This window comes from Episyrphus balteatus, chromosome 1 (assembly GCF_945859705.1).
Source record: "Episyrphus balteatus chromosome 1, idEpiBalt1.1, whole genome shotgun sequence".
Taxonomy (NCBI): Eukaryota; Metazoa; Arthropoda; class Insecta; order Diptera; family Syrphidae; genus Episyrphus; species Episyrphus balteatus.
The window spans coordinates 128,789,853-128,816,123 of NC_079134.1; the positions used below are offsets into that span (position 1 = coordinate 128,789,853).

A 26,271-nucleotide genomic window follows, 5' to 3' on the forward strand; every position below is an offset into this window, starting at 1 on the left:
ATTTCTAAATTAAGGAAATTAAAATTCAAAAATAAAATATAAAATCATACATGAATATTTTTCAAATATTCATCTGGTAAATGTGGTCTAACGTTGAATGACCACACGACATGTGTGAATTAGCATTGCAATTGTCAACTATCATATACCTACCTATTACCTAAATATAATCGAGTGATAGAATTTTAGTATTTTATTTTGCAAGTGGTATGTGACAAAGTGCAAAGTGGTTGACACTCTCGACAACCGCAATTATTTGGCTGTTTATTTATTTGTCTGGTGCGTCAGCGTCATTATAATTTTTGAAGCGCAATAGTAGTTGTAATGTATGTATAAAAAGAATCCTTTAAATGAAATTTTTAAAATTAAATCAAAAATTTATTTTCCATGCCATTGACCTATACAGAAACTTATATTGCTATTTTCCATATTTCATCTGAGATTAAACACAATTTCTTTGTAAACAAAATTTATTACTTTCTGAAAATAGAAAAATAAACACAAAATTTTTGCAAAAATAGAGCCTTATAGTTTTTTTTTACTTGCGATATAGGTTATCAAGTTATGCATTCGTACAAAAAAAAAAACAGTTGAGATAACATTTTTCCATGACATTACGATGGTAGACAATGCCAAAAAAGTGGGTCCCGGAAGTCCGTCTGTCTGTCTGTCAGTCTGTCAGTCTTTCTGTCTGTCTGTCTGTATAAGGAGCTACAGCCTAAACAGATGGACCGATTAATGTCAAACTTGGTATGTAGCGTTATTTGGCGACTCTCCAGAGGGGTTTTTGAAATTAATTTTTTTGGACCAAAAATAACGGTACTTGTCATATACCGATTTTAGTAAAATTGAAATATCTCGAAAACGGCTCCAACGATTTTGTTTAAAAAATTCAAGTGTAAATTTTAAGCTAAGGTCTATTTTCTAATGAAAATTTTTTTTTTTGAAAATCATTATTAACGGTACCTGCCATAGAACCGTTTTTTTCAAATCCGATTATCTCCGAAACTGCTTATTCGATGTCAACGAAACTTTTTGTGAAGAAGCATTTATGTAATTTGAATATAAACCAGAAATAAAACTTCCAAAAAAAATATTTTTGGATTTTTAAAAAAATTTTGAAAATTTTTTTTTGAAAAATCAAATTTTCGAAAACGGGACATTGAATTTTTTTGAAATTTTGTTTTTAGATGTTGATTAGTGATTTCTACAAAATGGCATACCAATTTTATTTTAAATATTTTTTTTCCAAAAAATTATTTAAAAAAAATTAGTTTTTTTAAAAAACGGCTCAAACGATTTTGAAAAGTTTTTTTTCTAAAAATGCACCTTAATATATCAATCAAAACTGCATACTTGTTTTGGAGGGCAATTTAATTTCAGATTTTATTTTATTTTTTTAAAAAACGAATTTTATTTTTTTTCCAAATTTCTATATAAAAAGTCTTAAAAATTTAAGCAACTTTAACTCTAAGAGCAAGTTCGTGTGACCCAGTCCTGCATTTTATTTATATTTGCGAGTATTTTCTTCGGAGTTGAAATAATAAAATACAAAAAAATAAGGGCTTAAACAGGAATACAAGCTTTTCGATGCACAGAATTTCTATAGGCTGAACAAATTCGGCCTCTTTTCATTAAAAACTATCTTTATCTTGAGGGTGAGAAAAAGTGTTTGAAAAGGTCCAGAGTTTAAAATGCCTTACACATAATTCTAAGTTTAGTTGGCATCGTCATGGATGGGAATTTGCACCAAAAATTAAATTACTTTCGAATTCTGCCCGTATTTAGAATTTACAGAGATTACAAAGGGAAGAATAAGTTAATAAATTAAACTGTGTAAAGAAAAATATAGCAATTTTATTATTTTAAAAAATAGACGAGTTATTTTAAGTCACGGGTTGGCGTTGGACAGTAAAAGTGAAAATCACAAAGACAAAGTATGTTATTACAGAATGTCTTCGAATTTATTTCAAAATTGTATTTAATTCAATTACAAAAAAAAGAATTAATACAGTAAAATAGGGAGAAAAAAGGGGTAAATCTCGGAATGAATGTTAGTAGAAATTTTTTTTGCTCAATATCTTCCTTTTGCCATTCTATAACATATCTCAAAAGTCTAGAAAAATCTCATGTCCGCTTGTCGCGATTTCAAGGTCAAATCGCGAAATGGAGATTTTCATAATTAGCAGAAATAGGCTATGGTATTATATACACATATGATACATGATTTCAAGGTATTTTTTAATGCTGATTCCAAAAAATCTAAAATCAAGACAATCTGACGTCTCTGGAAAAAGTTATACCTGTTTTTCATCTGTCAACTCATATTATTATAACAGTTGCAAACTTACTGCCGAAAAACCCTTAAAAGTTATGGTAGATGAACCAAATTTTGCATGAAAATTTCAGAATCCATCATTATTAAAAATCAAAACAATCCATTACAAAAAATATATATATCTACCTACGAAATAATGGTATTTTTTGATGGAGGGGCAAATTTTAGGATATGCACTAAAGAAGATTCTTGTTCATCTTAGGAATAAGTGCTAATAGGCTAATTTTTTCATTTTAATCTTTGTTTGGATATTCTTTAACTACCCTCAAAAATCTAAAAAAATCTCATGTCCGCAAGTCCTAATGTTCTTGGTTTGAAGATAAGGTGCAGATTTGGAAAAATTGAAAAACTACACTTCAGATATTTGTGTCAGATCAACATGAATAAGGTGCATTACTTTTCAGGGATGGTCAGGTTGACTTGTTTGTGAGTTTTGTTGGAATAAGTGTTAAAAAATACCTTTAAATCATGTCGCTTATGTTGGTATACATATAAAAATTTAAACTTTTCTTATTAATTTTTTAAAATCTGCACCTTATTTTCAAACCAAGAAAATTAGGACTTGCGGACATGAGATTTTTTTAGATTTTTGAGGGTAGTTAAAGAATATCCAAACAAAGATTAAAATGAAAAAATTAGCCTATTAGCACTTATTCCTAAGATGAACAAGAATCTTCTTTAGTGCATATCCTAAAATTTGCCCCTCCATCAAAAAATACCATTATTTCGTAGGTATATATATTTTTTGTAATGGATTGTTTTGATTTTTAATAATGATGGATTCTAAAATTTTCATGCAAAATTTGGTTCATCTACCATAACTTTTAAGGGTTTTTCGGCAGTAAGTTTGCAACTGTTATAATAATATGAGTTGACAGATGAAAAACAGGTATAACTTTTTCCAGAGACGTCAGATTGTCTTGATTTTAGATTTTTTGGAATCAGCATTAAAAATTACCTTGACATCATGTATCATATGTGTGTATAATACCATAGCCTATTTCTGCTAATTTTGAAAATCTTCATTTCGCGATTTGACCTTGAAATCGCGATAAGCGGACATGAGATTTTTCTAGACTTTTGAGATATGTTATAGAATGGCAAAAGGAAGATATTGAGCAAAAAAAATGTCTACTAACATTCATTCCGAGGTTAAACCCTTATTTGACTGGATTAAATGTACATAAAACAGATTGTTGATAGTGAGTCACTGATGTCAAGGGTCGGAAATATTCTATAGGTTTTTTGGTGATTCCCTAGAGGGGAAGTAGAATTTTTTTTAGGATACAAATTAACGGTATTTGTTATATGAACAAAAAAATTAAAAATGAATAAAAAACACCTGCCACACGGCACCTGCCATAGAACCTTTTTTTTTATTTTTGCTTACCAAATTTTTTTTTAAATTGTTCTTTTTTTTTATTTTTATATAAAACGATTATCAATATTATTTTTGTTCCAAAAGTTATTTGTCGTACAAAAAATAAAATTATACATTCTTTGTTTGGGGATCAAAATCGGGTTGGGCTCAAAATTCGGCCGAGGTCAAAATTCTTTTTTCAAAATTCTTCTTTCAAAATTCTGCTTTTCAAAATTCTGTTTTTCTAATAATTCTCCTTTTCATAATTCTGTTTTAAAATTATCTCCTAGCCCAAGCTGCTTTTTTGATAACTTACTCACTTTCAATTTTTCAAGTTCATTGTTTTTTTTTGAGAAATCAATAAATTAAACAAATATTAAGAAAAGGTTTTTAATGTTAAATATTTTTGAAAAATAATTAAAAATTTATTAATTTTTCAAAAAATGAAAATTCAAAAAATTGAATAAAAAAAGAAACATTTTGTATCACAGAACATAGTTTCTAATTAGTTTTCAACGGTTTTATAGGATGTGAATTATAAGAAAGTCCCTTTATGCTTTATAAAAAATATTTGCGACAGTTAAACAACAAACAGTAAGGAAGGTATTAAAGTTGAAGTACATTAATGAGCTGTAAGCGCATTTGCAATGAAAAAAAAAAAAAAACAAAATTAGCAGAATTTTTTTTTTTTAATATGCTGGCAGAATTTTGAAAAGCAGAATTTTGAAGCCAGAATTTTGACCCGCTCCCGTCAAAACCATTTGAAAGATGTTTTTGCAACTCTTAACATAAAAAGAAGTCGGTACTCATTATTTAACAATATGTCTTTATCATTCTATCCAAATCACTTGTCAAAGCATTTATTTTACTAAATTATTAATTAAAATATAAATTTTAATGATTTAATTGATAAAACTTATGTTCAAGTATTGACGTCAAATCGTGTTTCTCACTCAAACCGTTTTGATGTTTCTTAATTTTTTATTTTTTTAATGATTAATGTTATGTCTCTGAACAAACATTTGTTTTTCCAATTTCTCTTGATGATCAATTATGTTTTTTTGATCGTTATACCTAATAACTCAAATTGACTCAATCGTAATTTTATACACGTTCATCATCGTTATGCCATCCCCATTTATGGATTCAATCTATTTTGTTTGAATGTACACATTTTTTTTTTTTTTTTGAAAAGTGATTTTGATTGCTCATTACACGTATAAAATCTATTTCGGTTTTTTGTCACATTACGGTATAATTATTGATTTAAATGGAGACATAACGGATTTTTATCATAATTGCCACGCTTCCATGAGCATTATTATAATAAAAGTGGAAAATATCATTGAGTTGCGGTGAATTTTTGAACAGAAAAATCGGTTATATATTTTTTGGGTTCCTATTGCTAGTTAGTAGACCATAACAATGACAACAAGATTCTCATTTGGTTTCATTATTTTCAAGGTTGCCAAAATATTTATAGAACTGTTATGTTCTCTTGGCTTCAAGTGTACAGGGTGTTCAAAAATAATCTCCTTGGAAAAAGGATCTAGAGATGAGCAAAAAATCACGACCTGTGATTTTTAACCTGTGAATAACAAATCACAATCAGATAACCTGTTTCATGTGATTACCTTAAACGTGATTTGTGAATTCATTTTTCACTTCACGTTCACAGTTAGGTAGTAAAAATATAGCATGCCATTTGGACGTGTTCGTTCAATCATAGAAACAGTGGAGTACGTTGAGTCGCTGCCGGGGCCCCGGGGCAAGACTAAATTTTGGGGCCCCTTTGATACAAAAAAAAGTATGTATACGCCATACATTTTTTTATATGGCTTATTTATTTTTAGGTTTATTTTAATGTTTTAATATGTTCGTATTGCACTTTGCTATACTTACTTTAAATGTCTATCATAAAAGTAGTAGGTAAATACTTGTACTACTCGTAGGAGACCCCAACATTAAATACGTATTTAGAGACCCCTAAAATAAATTTTTTTTAGTTTAGAATTGATATTCTGTTATGAAGTAATATGTACATTGATTTTCCATCATCAAACATAGTTTATTTCTTTTGGGGCCCCTGAAAAATTATTTTTGGGGCCTCAAAATTAAGTGCTTATAGGCCCCTAAAATATAATATATTTTTTTTGGAGCCAAGAATTAATAGGTTTTGGGGCCTCTGTTCTGAAGTAATATTCGGAATGCCACCAATAACGTAATGTTTTTATTTTGGGCCCTGATGCATTTATGTTGGGGCCCCTGAATTGATATTAAATTTTCCATTTGATTGTTTTGAACCACTGAAGTAATAGCTTTTGAGGATTCTCAAATAATTTTTGTCATGCCATCAGAAAATTTGATGAATATTTTTGGGCTCTTTAGTAATAGATTTAGGGGCCCCAAATTAATATTTGATTGCCTCTCAACTAATGGCGTTCCTTAAAAATTATTTTTTGGGACCCTTCATATAATATTTTTGGAGCCCCAAGGTCATTTTTTTTTGGGGCTCCTAAAGTAATATTTAGTAGTCTATCAACAAATGTAATTTAATTTAAAAAACAATTTTTTTTTAATTTTATTTTTTTTTTTACGCCCTGAAATAAAGGCTTTTGGGGCCCCTAGCCTGAAGTTGTTTGCTTTTTTGGGGCCCCTAATGTATTATTTGTGGTGTCAAAGATTTTTCAAGTAATAATTTTTGGGGCCCTAAGGTAAAATTATAATTTTTCTTTTAAAAAAGCAGTTTATTTTATTTTATATATTGTGTGGCTACCAATGCATTATACATTACACTGAATGACATTATTAGTCTCCCTTGTATCCGAAGTGATTCAAATACATTTTATGTAATTTACTTCGTAACTCAATTTATGCTAACAGTTTCCTTCTCTGCATTGTCTCCAGTGGGGGCCCTGGGGTTAAAATCACTAGTTAAAATCACTGTGAATTAAAAATCACAGTCACAGGTATAACTGTGATTATTGTAAAATCACGAATTAGCTCATCTCTAAAAGGATCATCTCTTAAATTAAAAACATCAAGAGTTTTACTAAAAGGAGTCTTTTATATACATATTTTGAAATGCAGAACTATGCACTCATATATTATTTAGTTGGCCATGACCCGAATTTCGTCCTTAAATAAATATTTCCTTTTTGAAAAAATACTTTACCTCCGGCTTCGACAAATCAAAACCTCTCTTGTTCAAATTGCAATACTCGTAACATTCCAAAGAATGTCGGCATCGTGTCGGCTTGATTTCATAACACAACATAATATCTGTTGGCAGCTTTTTTTTATTAATGTCTGTTATACAAATAATTTAGGTTCATGGAGCTGCTGCTGTTCATATGAAAAATGATCACGCCAATTTTAATTGAAATTCATTTTGGGACAACGATAGTGGGACGACCAAACCGACGACGACTACACGTTGCTATGGAGTATGCCCACTTTCCATTTTGGTATTTTTTGCTGTTCAAAGCCTATCCATTCACTTTAATTCAACAAAAACTGATTGAATTTAGCAAATGAAGCAAAAAAAAAAAAAAACTGTCAGCAGCCTCACCCGAGAGCTCAGACACTTAAAAAATATAATTTTGATACCAAACTCTATGCTATAGAAATTTATGACAGCCATCGCAAATGTATATTGAAATTGGACCAAAAGGCAAAAATTATGTTCCATGTTGATGTACTGTGATCCAATATGAACCACTTCATGTTCCTTTGGATGTTGTTTTTTTTTTTTTTGTATTTGTTAGCTTCGGCAACTCCAGATCCAGATATCAATCAATTCTCGGCACGCTTAATTGAATTGGGGAATATTTTTAGAATGTGACATCAGTTTTTTATTTTATTTTGTTAAATTAATCAAATTGAAGGATAAATTTGGTGTTTGTTTACCCACGCATATTCAATATGTGCATCGAAATCAGCGTTACCGTTAAGCGACTTTAGTCGCTATTAGCGACCTTTTTGAAGCCTTAGCGACCAAGCGACGACTTTTTATTTAAAGCGACCTTTTCACTAATTTCATAATAGCGACTTTTTTTTTTCTTTCTAAAAATTTATTTCTTTTTTAATTCTGAACATTTAGAGCTTCAAATTTGTGTTTCTTTTTTTGTTCTGAACGTATTCTGAGCTTGTTCAGAGCACCATCGATGGACTCAGAATAAAATAACTGAGCAGACCGAGTTGAATGCTGAACACAAGCATTTAGCGAGTGAAATTGAAAAAAAATTTCAAAACTAATAATATAATAATCGGTCTAGTTTTTTTATTTTTAAATTTTATTTCTTGTTTCTGTAAAAGTAAATTACAAGTAAATAGACAAATGTTCAGGTGTGTTTCAAATATAATTCTGAGCGCTCAGAACAAGCTTTGTTCAGAGGCTATTCAGAGCGTGTTCAGAATGTTCTGGCTCTGTTCAGAGCTTTTTTTTGAGTTATAAAAGAAAAACGCCTACCCATAAACTCATCCATTTCCATACCCACCACCACAGTACACAAACACATAATAAGATAATATCTTCCGAACGTTGTTAAAATTTGCTTGTCAAAAATGGGCACCAATCTGTCAGGTCGGCCTTTAATTTTAATATTTCAATAGCAGTAAACAGGAAGTTTGTTTTTGTTTTAATTTATAAAATGTCATTTGAAACAATTATAAATAGAAAAATAACAAATTTTCTTTGTTTTTCTTGTCGAAAAACATTCGGTTTTTGTGCGATTTTCTACTTTTATTTAAAACAATTAAAAATAACGGTCATTGGTCGAAGATATTACGCGTATAGCCGAACAAAAAGAGGGAGTTTTCAATGGAATTTGAAAGGGAAAAAATGTGTTGGAAAGCTTGAAGGCCTTTTTTCATTTAATATTTTATTTTTGTTCAAATTAAATGTTTCAAACAGAGATGGCAGAGTAGATTACGTCAGGTAATCTACTCGGTTAACTACGCGTAGTTAATCGAATAAACTACTCGCTTGATTTGTTTCATGTACTACCTACATTTGCTACGTGCAATAACTACATAAAAAACGTTATATTTCAAAAATATTAAAAAATAAATAGCTGTGTTTTCGTGAGAATTTGGTTTAGTAAAGTAAAACCTTTTCAAAGAAACCACCCCAAATCCATCTGGTTTCAAATATTCTATTCAAATTCACACTATCACAGCTATGTATTTCGATTTGAATAAGACTTTGACAATTTGGTGGTAAAATTGGCATTTCAAACTACATTTTGACGTCTAGCGCTACGTCTGCTACATTTAACTACGTTAACTACATTAAACTACGTTAACTACCTCATTTATGTAGTAGACGTAACAAATGTAGGAAATCAAAAAAAATCCCATTTTTGCCATCTCTGGTTTCAAACTTCAAATGTTACGGGCCAAGCGTAGCTTTCAACTAAATTTAAGTTCCTAAAATGAAGACTGTTTTTTTAGTTTATAATTTTGTTATTATTTTTGTTGTTAGTAAAAAATTTGTTTCAAGACAACTTGTGTTTATTTTTCTATGTAAAAACATATGAAAACGGTTTAGCGACTTTTTTTTTGTCAAATAGCGACTTTTTCGACAAAAAAGCGACTTTTTTCAATTTTTCAGATTAGCGACCTTTTTTTTCTGAAAGCGACTTTTTAAGCGACCTTTCAAAAATTTTCAACGGTAACGCTGATCGAAATGAGTTCAAATCGAATTGATTTAATTTTGAACGCACATTTTGATTGATTGATGGCTACTAGAGAGTATACGTTAGACGTTACGAATGAATTGCATTTTACTTCCAAATGCTGTCAGAAATATATATAAAGGGTGTTTGTGATTTGACTGATGGATAGAATTATATGGAACTAAATATAGTTTTCATTGATGAACAGTTTTAATTTATAAAAAAAAATGTTAAAATATAAAACAGAGAATTTCTGAAGAGGAGTGAACTCGCAAATCGGAAAAAGTTTTTGATTTTTTATCGTTGACTCACTTTTCACATTCAGGTCCGAAGCTTTCACAATTCCTGATGAGGGTTGGTAATCTCTCATTTCAATCACCAATTCAAGCTGTGACACAGATTAAAATTCCATCTCAATAAACGGGAGTGATTTCAAAGATAAAATTAAGATAATTTTATTTCTTAAAAATACCTACTGAAAAAATAAAAATAATAATCATTGACAGTTGCTAGTTCACATTTTGGGACCTTGTTTCACTCCAATTTGAGAAATTATTTTAATGAATGAATGATTTAAGGAGATGCACACTGCGGATTATAGATCAAAGCAAACGCGGAAAATTATACAGTTCAAGTCATATCAAATCTTTTATTGGGTTTTATTTGGAAAATTTAGATTTAGTAAAATTGAAATTCACTTTCGAACAGATGCGAAAGTAGATACCTATAGTAGGGCCCTAGTTGTTATCCCCTCTTTAAAGTGAGTTGGAAATTTAGAAGTAAGAGTATTTTCCTGGAATCCACTCGTGAAATCTAAACCAAAATATTTTGTAGTTCGCATGATTTTTAGGCTATTGAATAAGGTGGGTCGTTTTTGGGTTTTTTTCGAATTTTAAATCGTAATAGCGCGAAAAAGTTGTGAATGGTGAAGACTAAGAACTAAAAACCCTAACATCTTTTTTTAAATAAAATAGCTTAGGACAACTCTTATATGAGCTAAATATTAAGTCCGGTTGCACAGTGTTTTGAAATTTTTCAAAATATGGCAAAATTCCTATTTTTACGATTTTTTTTTAAATTGTTATAGACTATTTTTTGGTAAATTATTTTTACTTAATTTGAAGTAAAAATGAAGTTGACACAGTAAGTGAATGCTATGAACTCATAAAAGATTTAAAAATGTGTCGGACAAGAGGAATTTGACTATTTATCATTCTCCTCGCCGCACAGTGGTACATTTAGTCCTTTATAGCGTCAAAATCATTTACACGGCCATTTCTTAGCGAAAAGTCATGAAATTAAGAAAATCTTCCAACTTTTATTTTTTCAAAATGATGGTTCCAAAATGGCGTTTATAGAATTTTTTTTTTCCAAACTGAATATAAGCTAGAAATATAGCTCAATTGATGTCAAAAAGATGTTCGCAGTTAGATTTATGTATAAACTTGTTCATTTTCAATGATAAAAATATTTAAAAAAAACACTTAAAACAAAGACCAAAAAGTACCAAAGCAGTAAAAAACACTTTTATACCCTTTTTGTGCTATTTCTTGGATTTTTTGCTTAAGTTAGCACATTTTTGTACATCTTTCCTATTTATTTTCATAAAAACATTGTTGTCAAATATATAACGCAAATAAAATCAACTTTACTTACTTTCCTCTAAAAACAAGTAATTTTTAATCTGAAATGATTTAAAATAATAAGTTTGGCTTGCATCCAAAAACATCGTTTTTAAATCGTCAATAGATAATTCCAAAAACCAAAAACTAAAAAAAAAAAACAAATTTTGATTTTTAAGAGGTTGGATAATTGGAAAAAAGTTTTTTTTGTCATAATTTTTGAACTAAGGGGCTTACGAAAAAAGTGATGTAATTTGTTTAAATTACCATGGTTAATTGAGAAAAAGTCTAAAAATGATAATTGGTGCTAATAAGGCAAACCAAAAAAATTAATGAACACTTGAAAAAATATTTGTATTTTGTGGTTTTTAAGGTAAAATGGAATACATTCAATCAAGTTAGAAATTTTTGTCAAATATATAACATTTGAGGTGCAATTCCCAGTGGATTTACTTTTACTAAATTATAAATTAAAAGGGTCACTGTGGTGTATGCGTACTATTTTTTTTGTTTGTGAGGTGAATAATAACTAAATGCTTGTACCTATAATTTTTAAACTAAGCATAGGATAGCGAAAATAAAAGTTTGGCTATCCTGGGCTAACATTGAGCAAACAAGCCACGGTTTTAAACTAATGATTTTTCCACAGGAAAACAAATCGGTTTCTGATATGAAAACAAGTTTTTTGCTGTATTTTAAAAAATAAATTGCACGACTGGGGTCGCACGTACTTGCTCTTATGGTAAAAGTTACTCTAATGTTAAAGTTTTTTATTGAACAAAATTAGGGAAAATTTGACATTTTCACGGAATTTCGTTAGTGGTACAAAAAAAAATAAAATCCGTTTTTATAAATAATAAAATACCGTTTTAAATGATCTTTTACAAAAAACAAAGTATGCCATTTTATTTCTAGTATAAAAAGGAATTTTTAGAAAAAAATTTTCGAAAATCGTTAGAGCCGTTTTTTAAAAAAATAATTTTTTATATATAAAAATTTTCTAACATTTTTCAAAAAAAAAGTTGATATGCAGTTTTGAATAAATAATTAATTTACACATAAAAACAAAATTTCAAATTTTTTCACCAACTCGTTTCCAAAAAATTGATTTTTCAAAAAAAAATTTTGAAATATTTTTTAAAAATCCAAAAATGTGGTTTTTGAAAAATTTTAAATTTTTTTAAATAATGATTGATTAAACGTTTCTGTATTAAAAATTTGGTCGAAATCTGTTATGTCGTTTATGAGAAATTCATAAATCAAAAAAACCGTTCTATGGCAGGTACCGTTGATAACGGTACAAAAATTTTTTTTTTATTGTCAAAGAAGGCTCTTATCTGTAACAGTAAGCAGAAAAATTTTAATCAAAATCGTTAGAGCCGTTTTTGAAATAAATCAACTTTTCTGTTTCCGTTATATGACAGGTACCGTTAGTTTTGGTCCTAAAAAAAAACTTCAATTTCTCCTCTAGGGAATCACTCAAAACTATTAACTACCAAGTTTAAAGAAAATCCCTTCAGTAGTTTAGGATGTAGCTCGAGGTTCTTACAGACAGACAGACGGACAGACAGAATTGCCGGACCCACTTTTTTGGCATTCTCCATCATCGTAATGTCATGTAAAATTGTTATCTCGAGTTCGATTTTTTTTACGAATCCTAAACTTGCCCTATAGTACCTATATCGCAAGTAAAAAAATTGTGGAATAGAAAAAAAGTTGGGCTTTCTTGGGGCTAACGTTGGGCAAACGAACCACAGGACAAAACTATTAATTTTTTCACTGAATAAAAAATTATTATTTATTGTGATTTTTGAGGTGAAAAAAAAAAAATAATTCCGTTATAATTTTAGAAATAATGGTGGGCTACGAAAAAAAATCTAAGACTAATTTTGGGCAATCGAACCAGGCAGGTTTGAAAAAAATAAGCATTTACCAACTTCTCATAACCGCTACTTTTGTAGCCTCTGGTCTGGTAGTAAAGATTCTGGGTGTACTGAGGAAGATGTTGATATGTTTCGTGAAGTTTTTCGCTGCTTTTCAATGGCAAACATGCCTTAGACAACTTTATCTAATTGTCAATAACGCAGTCAATCTCAGAGATGAGAAGTTTAATTATTAGTATAATACAATAATAAGATTTACGGTTCAATTACAATTACAGGAAAATAAGTAAAAAAACAGGAATTTTGTGGAAGGAAATATACGAAGGCTGATTTTTTTAAAACTGATAGAAGGATTTTAGAAAAGCTGGTTTTTGGGACACCGTCCCTTGGAAAACGCGAATTGGTCTTTATCTCCAAAGCTATTGGCTTGACTGGATAAGTTACTTGATTAAAGTTTTAGGTTTAATATAAATATCTCTTCCTGTACATTGTTTTCTGCGAGAATAATATTTTTGAGCTTATGTCGTTTTGCGGTATTGAGTATGCGGTATTAATTTGCACCATTTAGAGCTCATAGTAATTGTAAAACAGTTTTGTTGTAGTATGAACCTACTAAGTGAATTTCTGTGAGTTAACCATGTTCTGTGAGCAGATTCTTTGAAAGGATCATGTAAATCGTATTCTACGGATTCCTTTCAAACTGTGCCGTTTGAAGCGGGTTTAACAATTTTTAATTTTCAAACACAGTGATTTGCTCACAAAACTACTTTGTTCTTATTTATTTAGTTAATTTATAGTAATATGTTCAGTCGCCAGACAGGCGACTGTTTTGTCAACTTTTTAAAGTTCTAAAATCAATTCATTCGATAAAATTGTTAATATAACAAACTTTTTGAGAGATGACAACATCGATAGCTTTAGAGACGAGCGTTGTAATCAAAGACAAAGGAAGTTTGTTTGGCTAATGACCGAAAACTTTGTGCATTAAGTTTAAGAAGCTGTCCATCTTAAAATGCTTTGGTTCAATCATCAAAATGTACAAATTTAAAAACAAAATAAAAACAAACAAAAAAGTAACAAAAGTAAACGTCTGACCTTGCATTTTGTGTTTATTTTCTTCTTTAATTTACCATAAAAATACATCATAGCAAAATCAAGACGCCATCTTCATTCATTTATATGCAATTAATTCAATCATTGATTGAATCGAATATATCTGAACGATATCATAATTTATTTATAACCTCATTGAATATGTCCGTATAAAACAAAACAAAAAAATCCTCTTCATTTTCAATCAAAATAAAACAAAACAATCCAATTGACTTTTAAAAACAAATTTATTGCAAATATGCACATCTGTTTGCACTCGTTTATCGAAAATCGATCAAAGTATTTATTTATTTATTTTTCAATTCCAAAATTAGAATTTTTATTTTAAATAATTTTGCCAAATAGATAATTGCAATAAAATTTTGTGGAGGATGATGACGATTCTATTGATTGAATGCGTTCTTTTCCATGAAAATAAATTTAGCAAAAAAATTTAACTGCAAAAATGGTGAACGATGATCACATTGACACGAAATTGGCTTCAATTCAGGAATCCGTTGGCGACCCAACGAGAATGCGAATTACTTTCTCTTTTATTTTAATTTTTTTTTTTAATTTATTTGTTTTTAAAATTTTTTTTCTTTAAAATTTTTGTTGAAAATTCTACCTCAAATTAATGCAAACTAAGAATTTTGCCATCACTTTTTATAATGCAAAAGAGGTGGTTTATAAAAATACCTACGTCATAAATAGCTTTTGATACAAAAATATGTGTTTTTTTTTTCAAATAGCGTGCGCTGCCCATTTCCACAAAAATAGCAACTCTTTGATACTAAATTGTTGATTTTATTTTGAAATTTTCACCAAACAGGAATAGAAAATACGCCGAGAATATATTTTAATTTATTTTAAGAGTACCAACAACTTATAAATTGATTTATTACATTGTTAGCAAGGCATCATTATACCGAGCTCACGAGGCAGCATATACCTCATTTGATATTAAATTAAGCGTTAGAAAAAGATATTCATGAGGTGAAAATGTATTTAAGTTAAACATGAAAAGAATAAAAACAAAAAATAAATATGAAAGAAAATACATTTTGCAAATATTTTCACAGCAAATTAATGTTTTTTTTCTTTTTCTGAATGAAATGAAAATAATTAAAACTAAAATTTATGTTTGATGTTGATTTTAGTTTTTGGAATTAAATTTTTGTATCACGAGTTCAAATGGAATTAAGTTTTATTTGATTAATACAACCACAAGGGTTAATTGGCATCAGTTTTAGGTATTGAAAAATTTCAAAACGTCATTATAAACGTCAGATTCCATTTTTCGATTGCAAATAATTAAGCAACCCGAGCTCCTACAAACTCTTGGTTTTCAGTTATGAATAGAGTCTAAAGAGCCCTATCTTTTAATGTCCCATTCGATCGATTTGGAGAAAATTTTTAAAAATTCCGAATTTTTAGACAAGGGGTTACACCTTGGATAATTTTCGAAAATCTTAGAAAAAAAAATTTGTAATTTTTTTGGCTGAATGCATAGGCCTTTTCTCTGTGATCTCATATCTGTAAACCAAAACTTGTTTCGGAACTTTGATCCGAAAATATCTGATTCCGAATGAAAACAAAAATAATATTTCGATTGCAAATAATTCAACAACCCGAGCTCCTACAAGCTCGTGGTTTTCAGTTATGAATAGAGTCTAAAGAGTCATTTCTTTTGATATCTCATTCGATGGATTTGGAGAAAATTTTTGAAAATTCCGAATTTTTAGACAGAGGGTACCCCTATGATAATTTTCGAAAATCTTAGAAAAAAAAAATTTGTAATTTTTTTAGCTAAATGCATAGACCTTTTCACTGTGATCTCATATCTGTAAACCAAAACTTGTTTCGGAACTTTGATCCGAAAATATCTGATTCCGAATGAAAACTAAATTAATATTTCGATTGCAAATAATTCAACAACCTGAACTCCTACAAACTCGTGGTTTTCAGTTATGAATAGAGTCTAAAGAGCCCTATCTTTTGATGTCCCATTCCATCGATTTGGAAAATTCCGAATTTTTAGACAAGGGGTACCCCTATGATAATTTTCGAAAATCTTAGAAAAAAAAATTTGTAATTTTTTAGCTAAATGCATAGACCTTTTCACTGTGATCTTATATCTGTTAACCAAAACTTGTTTCGGAACTTTGATCCGAAAATATCTGCTTCCGAATGAAAACAAAAATAATATTTAACCCGAGCTCCTACAAACTCGTGGTTTTCAGTTATGAATAGAGTCTAAAGAGTCCTTTCTTTTGAAATCTCATTCGATGGATTTGGAGAAAATTTTTTAAAATTCCGAATTTTTAGACAAGGGGTACCCCTATGATAATTTTCGAAAATCTTAGAAAAAAAAATTTGTAATTTTTTTAGCTAAATGCATAGACCTTTTCACTGTGATCTTATATCTGCTAACCAAAACTTGTTTCGGAACTTTGATCCGAAAATATCTGCTTCCGAATGAAAACAAAAATAATATTTAACCCGAGCTCCTACAAACTCGTGGTTTTCAGTTATGAATAGAGTCTAAAGAGGCCTTTCTTTTGATATCTCATTCGATGGATTTGGAGAAAATTTTTGAAAATTCCGAATTTTTAGACAATTTTAGATAATTTTCGAAAATCTTAGAAAAAATTTTTTTTAATTTTTTTAGCTAAATGCATAGACCTTTTCACTGTGATCTCATATCTGTAAACCAAAACTTGTTTCGGAACTTTGATCCGAACATATCTGATTCCGAATGAAAACTAAATTAATATTTCGATTGCAAATAATTCAACAACCTGAACTCCTACAAACTTTTGGTTTTCAGTTATAAATAGAGTCTAAAGAGTCCTTTCTTTTGATGTCTCATTCGATGGATTTGGAGAAAATTTTTGAAAATTCCGAATTTTTAGACAAGGGGTACCCCTTGGATAATTTTCGAAAATCTTTAAAACAAAAATTTGTAATTTTTTTAGCTGAATGCACAGGCCTTTTCACTGTGATCTCATATCTGTAAACCAAAACTTGTTTCGGAACTTTGATCCGAAAATATCTGATTCCGAATGAAAACTAAATTAATATTTCGATTGCAAATAATTCAACAACCTGAACTCCTACAAACTTTTGGTTTTCAGTTATAAATAGAGTCTAAAGAGTCCTTTCTTTTGATGTCTCATTCGATGGATTTGGTGAAAATTTTTGAAAAATTTTTTAGACAAGGGGTACCCCTTGGATAATTTTCGAAAATCTTTAAAACAAAAATTTGTAATTTTTTTAGCTGAATGCACAGGCCTTTTCACTGTGATTTCATATCTGTTAACCAAAACTTGTTTCTAGACTTTGATCCGAAAATAACTGCTTCCGAATGAAGGAAAAATAAAATTTCGATTGCAAATAATTCAGCAACCCGAACTCCTACAAACTTTTGGTTTTCAGTTATGAATAGAGTCTAAAGAGTGGATACCCCTTGGACCCACACTTTGAAAAACATTGATTTAGATTATACTTTAATTTTCTTACTTCGTTAAAAAATTGAAAAAGATATAGTTACGTATTGAAACTTTTCTTTCTCCAAAGAAGGATCGCTCTCTCGTCTACAGTATAAAGTTAAAGGTAAAGATAATGCCGAGAAACATCTTCATTATCATTCACTTTGTATTTTCTTATTAAATTTTGTTTTAAACATTTTTATGCGTGGGTTGGTGTATGGAAGAACTAAAAGCAGCTCCTCCTCCCGATTGCAACGGATATGGAACTTATCCAGCAGTTTATCTTTCGCGAAATTAAGTTACGTATTGCAACTCGCAGCAAACCGAACTAAATTGCAAGTTTAAGTTCTTCCTAATTAATAGATAGATGTATCTTGTTCGAAATGTTTGAAACCGTTCCAAAGGTTTTTTTCAAACAATGCCCTTATACAATTTTGCTGTCTTCCTTAACCTTGGGGATTCCAAATGTTCAATGTTTTCAAATACATAATTTTCCCATTGATTGGATCAAAGTCAAGAAGGAATTGCATGTAAGTTTAAAAATCACTTCTCTTATTCAGATAAACTTAATTTCTTCCTCCTCAAGCAGTGTGCATATTACGTCAATTTGACGTCAGTCTCTTCAAAAAGAGAATAGTATCTATGTATTTCGCATTATGACTCAATTCTATGCACAAAGATAACTTGCACCAGCACATAAACTGTACACCAATGCATTTAAAATAAAACGTTTGCAATTGCATCTGACATTCAGAATTGTGTAATCTTTTTAAAAGAATTTTTTTATCAGGATTATTTGCCAACCAATATTTCTATACATCCCATTGACTTACAAAGGGAAACAGTTTTGAATCTTATTTCAAAAATGTTTTGAATCACTTTATCTCATTTTCCTGTAAATAACTTTTGTTCAAACTTTGCAAAGTATCGATGAACTCATCAGACTCAAAACAATAAAGAACTTAAAGTTAATTTGTTGTGACAGCTGAAATCTTCTACAAATCAACCAAACAAAACTGAATCAAACTTTTTTTTCCCAAAAAAAAATCAGAATGCATAGGACTTGTTTTTCTCAGAATCCATACCTTTTTTTTCTTCAAACCAATTTAGGAAATCAACCTTTGACATTTTCTGTTAAGTCTCCAGCCACTTGGCTTAATCAAATTTACCTATAAAGAATTTCAGATAACTTTTACGTGTGTAAATGCATAAATATGTAACACCAAAACGTCACTGTGGATCGGGCGTCAAACCAATAAATTCAAACTGAACTTTTAAAGAAAAAAACTTTTATTTGCTTGTCGAAAAGTTTCAAAACCCGGCTACGACTTCTACTTTGCATGACTTTGAACCTTTTTTTTTCGTTCGAATCACACCAAAGCAAAAAGAAATGATGAAAAAGTTAAACGAGGAAGAATATATTCTCTTTGACGACATTAAACACTCCTTGTCACATAATTGAGATCAGGGTTGTAAAAATATCAATTTAAAAAAAATGCATTTGAAATAAAAAAAAAAAACATATTTTTGCAAATAAAAAAAAAATTTGAATTAAAAAAAATATTTGCATTAAAAAAAAAATTTTATTGCAACTGAAAAATATTTTCATTGAAAAAAATATTAATTGCAAATAAAAATATTTTGAATTAAAAAAAATTTATTGCAAAAGAAAAAAAATTGCATTTAAAATATAATTTTTATTGCAAATAAAAAATATTTTGCATTGAAAAAAATTTTATTGGAAATAAAAAATTTTCTGCATTAAAAAAAAAAATAATTAAAATTAAATAAATTAAAATGTGTGCATGCAAAATATTTTTAGTTGCAATAAATTTTTTTTTAAAAGCAGAAAATTTTTTTAAAGCAAATATTTTTAGTTGCAATAAATATGTATTTTTTTTTTCAGTGCAATTTTTTTTTTATTTGCTCTAAATATTTTTTTAAAAAATTGTAATGGATCGACTAGTTCGAAGAAAAGGTTTTAAGCAAAGAATTTTCACCATAATGGGTCTTGAAAAAAGAAACACTTTAGGGGGTCTCAACAAGTCAGTTTTGACTGTACCTTTCCCCTTAAATGTGGCTTAAATCTGTCGACTTTGAGTGTAAAGGATATCTTTTTTCTCCATTTCTCCGCATACATAATATTCATATAATTTGTATGCATAACTTAATCAAGTTTATATCCTTTTTCTTTAACCAACTAAGCACAAGTTTTTTTTTTTTTTGTTCTTTCGTTTATGCAGTTAGACAACGTCCTGGTTGAGGACCCTAGCCCGTATAGCACTGGCAACGATGACGACGACGATGATGATGATGAAAATAGTGAGGAAGACGAAGAAATCAAAACTATTCCTGCTATTTTGGAAGACTACGACGATGATGACATCGTTGACGGCAGCGGCCTTTACGATGATGAAGACGACGAGGACATGGGTGATAGTGCTTACGACAGTGGCATGGAAGACGTATCCTTACAGCCCAAGAAGAAAAGGTATGTAGGAGGCGCCAAATGTAGTACGTTTTTTAATCGCTTGTTTTTTTTTTTGCCTCCTTTTTCTATGGCTTGGAGTCGAAGGTCAAAAATATCGTACAATGACTTGGCAATAAATCGCTCCATCTAATATGTTGTTCATTTTTTTTCTTCCTTTCTCTGTAAAATGTAGGGTAACCCGATCGATATCATCATCATCGAATGGAATTCCAATCTATGAGGATTCATATGCTATGAAGAGAAATCGCACTGGGGGTCCGGAGGATGAGCGTATTGAACAACATTTGCTGGCGAACAAAAATCCGACACCCACTTTGCGGTACGATTGGAGTGAAAAATCGTAATAAACAAAATTTAACAATTTACTACTATAAAATGCTAGAGGTCCATAGTCCTTGTAGTCTTGTAGTGTGTAGTAAAAAAAAATTGAATGTTGAAAACGATTGGTTTTTGAGAGCTTGTTAGAAATTTAATTCATTGTTTTGTGTTTTTTTTTTGTTTGTTTCTTTTTTCTGTTTTTTTTCCCCCTTTTGCTGCTGGAAATTAATTTCAGACCAAGAACAACAACAACAGAGTCAGCTATGGTAGTGGAAAAACGTGGAAGGTATAAGAGTGCTCCAAGTAATATGATTCGGTCACTAAATACACCCAGGCAGAAATTACATCGTCAGTTTAGGAGTCGTCGATTGTTACGTCCCTTGCTTAAAAGTGGTAATAGTCAACATGAGATTAAGCTATCAAATGCACGTCATCTTGAAATTTATTGTTTATCTTTTTTATTTGTTGCAGGAAGACCTGAAGCTTTGACAGCACTTCCCATCCCACATCCGGTGGCAGTACATTATCATTTGAATAATACAATATCTGGAAAACATGTTTTACATCCAAGTAAGTATTATTGGCTAAACAAAAAAAAAAAAATAACTACACCTTTAGGCTTTAATAGAGTTAATTAACAATTGTAATAAGTCATTTTTATCTCTCTTATTTGGTAATCAATTTATGATTGACAACACTTGGATTTGGAGACATGTTATAATTGTACACATTTATGCATTTGCATCAGTTAATACAGAGCACTCCGCGGTGTGAATTCCGCACTAAACTAAGTATTGGAACTGGCTCTAATACTTCAACTACTTTGGGTTTGAGTTCAAATCGCTATAGTATCATAAACTCTTTTACCTTTCTACCCTCTTTTGGCTTCGCGCCACAATTGTCGCATGCCTGTTATACCTAAGACCCGATGATTTTCTACAGTATCTATTTAACCATGCCTCCCTTTGATAGATAGTCAAAGAAGATTGTCATTATTCTCGTCCCCTGTTTTCAATGTTCTTAACTTTCTGGAACAAATATGCCTCTAGTGATTATGTTGGCAAATAAGCTTTAAGATGTGTCCTGTTAATTTGTAGAGATTTTCTTAAAACCACATGACACGAGAGTATAATTACAGACTATGAGTGGCCTCCAAATGAACAGCTTTTACAATTACGAACCATTTCAACAATACAGTTGTATATTCTTTAAAACTGGAGTTTTGGTTTGGAACCATAATGCCTTAGTTATTAGATGCATTATAAATTAAAAAATTAATAATAAAATAGTAAAAATAAAGAAATAATCAGTTTTGTTTTATTTGAATTTTAAAATATACATAAACATCAAAATTCTCACATATCTATTTAAAATCCTTACAAAAAATATTACAATTTATCCTATTTTCGTGACCTTTTTTAATCAAAATTATGATCATAATTTTAAAAATATTACATTTTTATTTATTAATCTTTTTTGTATTAAATTTCAATATTTAAGTATTAACTTTACTACTTGTAATACAAAAATTATATTAGAAAATAACCTGATTTAAATTCTAATCTTGTATTGAATTTTAATACCGATGTATAAGATTTTGATTTGTTTTTATTAAATTTTAACATAATTGTATTACATTTTAATATAATTATTAAAATATAATACAAATTTATTAAAATCTAATATAAAAAGTATTAAATTGTAATACAATAATATTAAATTTTAATCAAACGACAGCAGCAGCCATTTTAAAAAAGAAAAAAAAAACAATTGTTTGAGGTATCTACCTTTTTTAATAAAAATTTAAATACAAAATTGTAAATTTACACTTATTTGAAGGCGCTTTGTGTTTTTTCGAAGCAAAATGCATATATTAGATTTTACATGCCACAATTTGTGAAATAGATAAAATAGACAATAACATCACCATTATTATATTATTTATAAATAATTAACCCCTTGTAACCCAACATCGTAAATTTTAAAATTAATAATGCAAATCGAAAGGGCTTTAGCTATAATAAAACACGTATTTTTTAAAAATTCAATAAATTCATTAGTTATTTCGAAATTTACGCAGTAAAAAAAAAGTTTAAATCATTTATTTTTGTATATAAATGCAAAAATTCAAACAAAAAGCTATCTAATATTTATTTTTAGGCGCATTCCTAAAACCCAAAAATAAAACCCCGTTAGTTTATGCAAGAAAAATATTTTTTCTGAATTTCGTAGTTTTTACATAAATTTGCTTGTTTTCCAAAAAAGCCGAACTTTCAACATTAACTGCCAATTAAAAACTATTGGTGCTATTTCTTAGAAATATGGCGCATTATTTCGATAAAGCAATTCTTAAAGATTATGTAAGAAGCTTTAAAAGAATAAAAATATGTTTTTTTACAGCTTTTGGGCGATCTTTTTCGGTTTGTTACAGAAATGTCACATGGGGCTACAAGGGGTTAATATTTATTTTCAGTAATGGATTTTGGAGAATTAATACATTTTATAAACTTTCAATACATTTGGTATTAAATTGAAATATTTTTTAATTATCTTTTAATAAAATTCTTATTAGAAATTAATTTAAAAAGATTAAATTTTAATATGCAATACTTGAAATTTAATACATTGGGTATTAAATTCTTATTTTATTTAACCCTTTCTATTTTTTCATAAAACTATATTAAATTTCAATATATTTTGTATTAACTAAAAAATTTTAATATTTGTCATGTATAAAATTTTAATACGTTTTTGGTGTAACCAAAAAAGTATTAAAAATACTCCAGAATTTTTAACCGTGCTGCAAAAACTGCAATTCCATAATTTTAAATATTTGAATTTTTATATGCGATTTTGATCGCGCGATTATTCAGTCGCACATTAGATGACAAGAATTTCAATGACTGTAGACACAATTTTCAAATTTTTAATCGCGGGAAGCATGTGTGTTCATAGGCATTGAAATCCATGTGATTCATTTTTGCGACTGAATAATCGCGCGACTAAAATCGCATGTGTGCGCCTAGCCTTAGAGAAGAGATAAAAACGCAGCTTTGTTAGAATTATTAAATGCATACAAATAAAAAGATATGCAGTGCCTCGAAAATGTTATATGGGGAGTTGCTAAAGCTAGCATTACGGATAACGAAATTTGGCAAACCTTCGACTCTCTGATATCACCAAAAAAAATTTCGTCAGTCTGTCAAAGAACATGCAATGTCAAAACCAAAAACTGTATGTCAGTGCGAGTGTCATTATACCCCTCAATGCGTTGACAGTATTTTTGGTCGACGAGTAAGCCAGGTTAACCAAGAGATTGAGGAATATAGACACATACTCGGGTTCATTGTTCTGAAGCAAATATGACATTTTATCGTTATAGCCAAAAAATCATTTTTGAGGGAGATGATATGTAACTTTTAATGTGCGATTATGTAATTGTAGGTACTACACTGGTGGAAAAAATGTCAAGGTTACACTGAGGAAAAAAATAAATTGAAGTTGAAACGTCTTTCTTTCAATGATGAACAACTTTGATTTATGTGACTTTAAGATACGAAACCATCAAAAATTAACCTTTTTTCTACGTTGATTTTATAATGTTCATTTTCAACTCAAAATCATTCCGAATAATAGTTAAATCAATGTGGTTTTCATTGATTTTCCCTCAGTGTAAAAAATATTTTTTTGTGGGTTTTGAAATACTGTATACCTATACGTAAAAAAAACGCTCGTATTAAAAATTAAAAAAAAATATTTGAAAGTTTTCAGATTTTTTATTTTTTCTTAGAAATAGCTCGTAATCTAAATTTTACAAATATTTTTTTGTTTCTTAGTGCAATGACAAGGAAATTTTGTATTTCAAACTCAAGATTAATATTAAGATCCAAAAGCCTGTATACTCAGCTTTAATTGATAATAAAAAAAATTGTATAAAATTTTAGCTTAAAGCATTTATCGGACTTCGAATAGAAAACTACGCTCAAATACAATACTACATTAAATTAAGGAACAGTTTTTAAAACAAGAACAAATTTTATATTAAAAGTTACTGTTGCTTTGATGCAAATATTTGTTTTGGCTTCCGAATGGATTAAAACAAATATAAAAAATTTTATATATATTTATGAATTTGTACAAAATAACGGTTAATTTAAGGCTTTCCACAAACGAGTGTGAACTTTTAAAGCTAAATTCACTCACAATAATATCCTGCAAAGTATATTTTCAAATATTTCATTATCGTGATTAAATTCAAATTTTTGATTAATTTGAAAAAAAATGTATTTTGAATTTTTCTTTAAAAAATGACCCTAACAATTTCGAAAACATTTTTCCGAAAATGCATCTTAATTAAATAAATCAAATTTGATTGAATAATATATTTTTGCCGAAAAAATAGTGAACGTGTGGCATTTTTCTTAAATTATCTTTAATGAGTAAATACTCCAAAAAAATATTGTTTTTTATATTTTTGGTACTTTGTTAATAAATAAAATTTTAACACATAAACAATTTTAAAATCTATTCTAGGTCACAATAAACTACCACATGATGGTGATGTCTACATTGGAGCACCACATCCGTGGGCCAGAACACTTGGAATGGACAAAGCCTTCGAATTGAATCACGGCGTTTTGACTGTCAAAGAAGGTGGCTTATACTTTGTATATGCTCAGATTTACTATGACAATCGTTTTGATCGCAACGGCTTCGTGGTATATCACAATATTCAACCATTCCTGCAGTGTGCCTTGTTTGTCCCAACAAATACTGTTAAGAGTCACACGTGCTACACAAGTGGTGTTGTTTATTTGGAAGGCAATGATGAATTACATTTGCGTGATATTCATCAGGATCGTGTTGTTATGCTGACAAATGCTAAAAGTTTCTTTGGTGTAATTAAACTGGGCGAGATTTAATTTAAGCTGAATAGGCCAGTTTATAAATAAATAAAAAAAAAAAACAGTAGAAAATAATCTCATAATCTTTGTTCTACTGTAACGAAAACAAAACTGAAACGAACAAAAAAATAAAATTTAAGTTTATTTTTTAAGTTAAATAACCAAAAATATAAAAGAAAAACAAAACTAAAAAACAATCAAAAGCCATATTCTATGATGAGAAAATTATATTGTATATTAGTTAATTTTAAGATCTTAAAAGTTAATTTTATATATAAATATAAACTGAAGCTATAAAATTATTATTATTTTTTTGTAATTCTTAATGTGTATCTGTATATATTTATTTTGTAAATATTCGATTTTATATAAAAAAAAATAAAAATAAAAAAAATTATATCTAAGCAAAAAATATGAATTAAAAATTGTTTGAAAATATATGTTTTATTTTAATTCAGCAAAACTGCTACCATGCGACTGCAAAGAAAGGTTTATTTAAAATTTAAATGCTTTGAGAACAAAAGAAAATTACTTATTCTTATGACTTGTTAGTACAATAATTTTGTCGATTTTTTAGAGGAAGACCATCCGTCAAATCACTTTTGTGCTTCTTCTTTCAAAAATGGTAGATTCTGATGTCTTCTATAGAATTCCATGATTTTTTTTTACATTACCACAATTATTATTTATTAAGCCCCCAATGCCAATGGCATAATTGAACATAGACTTATAGATAAGGCTTGACAAATTTTCCTTGAAGGTTAAAAGCAGCGTCTCATCTTATTTTTTTTTTTTTAATGATGAGTTAAAAGAAAATATTTGGACAGTTCACTGTGGTGTATACGCAACCTTTTTTCTTACAATGCTTGATTATAAAAATTTTGTAATTATTTGGTTCATATCGAATTACATAATTATTAATACATTTTACACTGAACTAAGATGAATTTTTGTGCTATTATTTTTATTAAGTTATTTACGCAGTTGAAATGGTGTTGAATTGAAAGAAGAGATGGAATTGCTGCGTGTAATGTGAACTGATAAGAATTGTATACAAACAATGTTTGCCTTGGTGATCATAGCAAGATCTTTTT

The 26,271-nt window shown here is 29.0% G+C and overlaps 1 protein-coding gene across 2 annotated transcripts in view; it reads left to right on the forward strand.

The window, feature by feature from the left end:
• The window catches only part of LOC129907251 (protein eiger), a 46,101-nt gene extending 20,723 nt beyond the window's left edge, over positions 1-25,378 (forward strand). The window contains exons 3-7 of one of the 2 annotated variants that reach the window (XM_055983365.1): positions 19,708-19,955; positions 20,128-20,295; positions 20,509-20,666; positions 20,745-20,843; positions 24,807-25,378. In XM_055983365.1, coding sequence (XP_055839340.1) covers positions 19,708-19,955; positions 20,128-20,295; positions 20,509-20,666; positions 20,745-20,843; positions 24,807-25,195 — 1,062 coding nt within the window. In that variant the 3' untranslated portion in view covers positions 25,196-25,378. The remainder of the gene's footprint in view (positions 1-19,707; positions 19,956-20,127; positions 20,296-20,508; positions 20,667-20,744; positions 20,844-24,806) is intronic. The other variant, XM_055983366.1, reaches the window with a different exon arrangement.
• Positions 25,379-26,271: the final 893 nt, after the last annotated feature.